The 2,345-nt window shown below is 35.2% G+C and overlaps 1 protein-coding gene across 1 annotated transcript; it reads left to right on the top strand.

The window, feature by feature from the left end:
• Positions 1-918: 918 nt before the first annotated feature.
• On the top strand, positions 919-2,070 carry LOC112451899 (the record flags this gene model as incomplete). Its single annotated transcript, XM_025011811.1, has 2 exons — positions 919-1,719; positions 1,826-2,070. Coding segments are annotated over 2 exons (1,046 nt in total), but the record flags the coding sequence as incomplete, so codon positions are not given.
• Positions 2,071-2,345: the final 275 nt, after the last annotated feature.

Raw genomic sequence — 2,345 nt, 5'->3', positions numbered from 1 at the left:
TGTGTGAAAAAACTGTCTGCATCCGGAGTTGCAACCGCGTTGCGCAAATTAAACGGACGTGCCTATTTTCAACGCGCGAGCCCGTTCAGCAGAGCTCCAGAAACCACGAAGCGCCCGTTAGCGTTGAGTCACGAACGCCCGTGCTCGTTTCAGTGTCGAACGAATCCGTCTTTAACGGTGCAGTGCGCGCCTCCACCAGCCGACGACGACTTGCACGCCTCACATCAGCGTCCAGTATCGCTCGCCTCCGCCTAATTAGAATAAATTATCTGTTGAGCTAACTAACGAAGTCGTTAATTTCAAAAGTGACCTTTGCCTTGACGATCGAACTTTCCGCCAAGGTTGAAACACAGCGTCCGTGGTGTCACCACAACAAACAAGGGTACATTACCCTACATGAAATATTATACATTGATATGTTTCAACACTCTTATATAAAAATAATTTATATATTATTTATAATCATAAATAATATATTAGCTGTGTACATGTCAAACAGATATCGTATTGTAATATAATACATATAATTTATTTTATCGATGTTATTTCACAATTAAGGAATGTAATTACTACATCGTGGAATTTGAAGATGGTTTGCAAGTCATTCCACACAATTGGTTGATTGACAATAACAGAAAAACATTCTGGCCTCCATTTACTGATTGGAAAACTTATTATAATTCTGTGAAAAAGATGCAAAATCCCTTAAAAATTGGAAAACATTTACTTATTGATAAAATAATTGGTTCTGCAAGTAAGACATACTTATTATAATATATATTGTAATATGAAACTTGTGTTTTAGTTGCGATCAGCATATATTAATTGTTTGTAACATTTTAATGTAACTTGGAACTATATAATTAAATAATGTCATTTCTGATTAGGCAGATTATGAGCAACTTACAAATGTTGCAGGTACATTTGATAGAGCTATGGATAAATTACAAATGGCAGAGAAGACGTCAGATGTTTCTACGGATACTGATAGCGATGCAGCAAAGATAAAACGTCGCAAACATGCCCGAAAAGAATTTAGTAATGAGGAAGAAAATAGTGAAAGTGATGGGTCTACGAATAAATATTTACCTCGTCCCAACCCCTCACAAGCAAGATGTGGCAAAAAATCTGCATCGAATATTAACTCCTCTTCAAAGTCACGTACGACACAACCAGACATTGATTTCCAGGAAAATATCGACGTATCTTCTAACCCTAGTAAGCGACTATCTCCTCTTCCCGTGCCATCACAACCAAGACATGGCAAGAAATTTGCGTCAAATATTGGTGCCTCTTCAAAGACACGTGCGACACAACCAGACATTGATGAACAGGAAAATATCGACGTATCTTCTAACCCTAGTAAGCGACCATCTCCTCTTCCCGTGCCACCACAACCAAGACATGGCAAAAAATCTGCGTCAAATATTGGTGCCTCTTCAGAGACACGTGCGACACAACAAGACATTGATGAACAGGAAAATATCGACACATCTTCTGACTCTAATAAGCGATTATCTCCTCTTCATATGTCACCACAAGCAAGATATGGCAAAAAATCTGATTCAAATATTGGTTCCTCTTCAAAGACACGTGTGACACAGCCAGATATTGATGTACAAAATAAGCAAAAATATATCAATAAATCTGACGCTTATAAGCGTCAGATTTATGAATTGGACATGGCGATTGGTGAAACCAATTGCAACTCGTGCAAAGGTAAAAGAATTAATTTAGAATATTATTTACATATTAATATTGTACATCATTAATCTCACCCCATTATATTATTTGATATTTTATGTTATACCAATAACTGTTGCAGTTATGCTAAGCTTTCAACAAGACATATTAAAACAGATCGTCGAAAATAATTTAAGAGGACAAAGATGCGAAAAAATGCTAGAGAACGTAGTGGAAAAAATAAATTGGAATTCTGCAACGTCAATATCTGACCTTGTAAATAGTGATACTGATTTCCATCCCGAGTACCTTCCTGCACAGACGCTTGAAGATTTTCATGCGGCCGAAAATAAATGGAAAATGGACAAAGAGTACAGAGAAAATGTGGTGAGTGTAATATTTAATTTTTTTATATTTGTTACGTTGATTTTAGCTATATAAAATTAGTGTCGAATAAAAGCTACATTACTATTGTGTAAAGATTTTAAGTATTTTGGCGAACTTATTTATTCTAAACATAAAAAAGACACTTGCTCATATCTGTCATTTTTAAATTATTTTATTAATAATAAAAACAATTAAAAAAGGCCAAACTTCGAGCAATAATAGGTGTTAAAATTTATATATTCAAATTACAAATTACAAACAAATTGGTTTACGTT

The sequence above is a fragment of the Temnothorax curvispinosus genome, unplaced genomic scaffold (assembly GCF_003070985.1).
Source record: "Temnothorax curvispinosus isolate PA1 unplaced genomic scaffold, ASM307098v1 QBEX01002752.1, whole genome shotgun sequence".
In the NCBI taxonomy this organism is placed as follows: Eukaryota; Metazoa; Arthropoda; class Insecta; order Hymenoptera; family Formicidae; genus Temnothorax; species Temnothorax curvispinosus.
The sequence above is the reverse complement of the archived record's forward strand: the minus strand, read 5'-3'. Positions and strand labels throughout refer to the sequence as shown.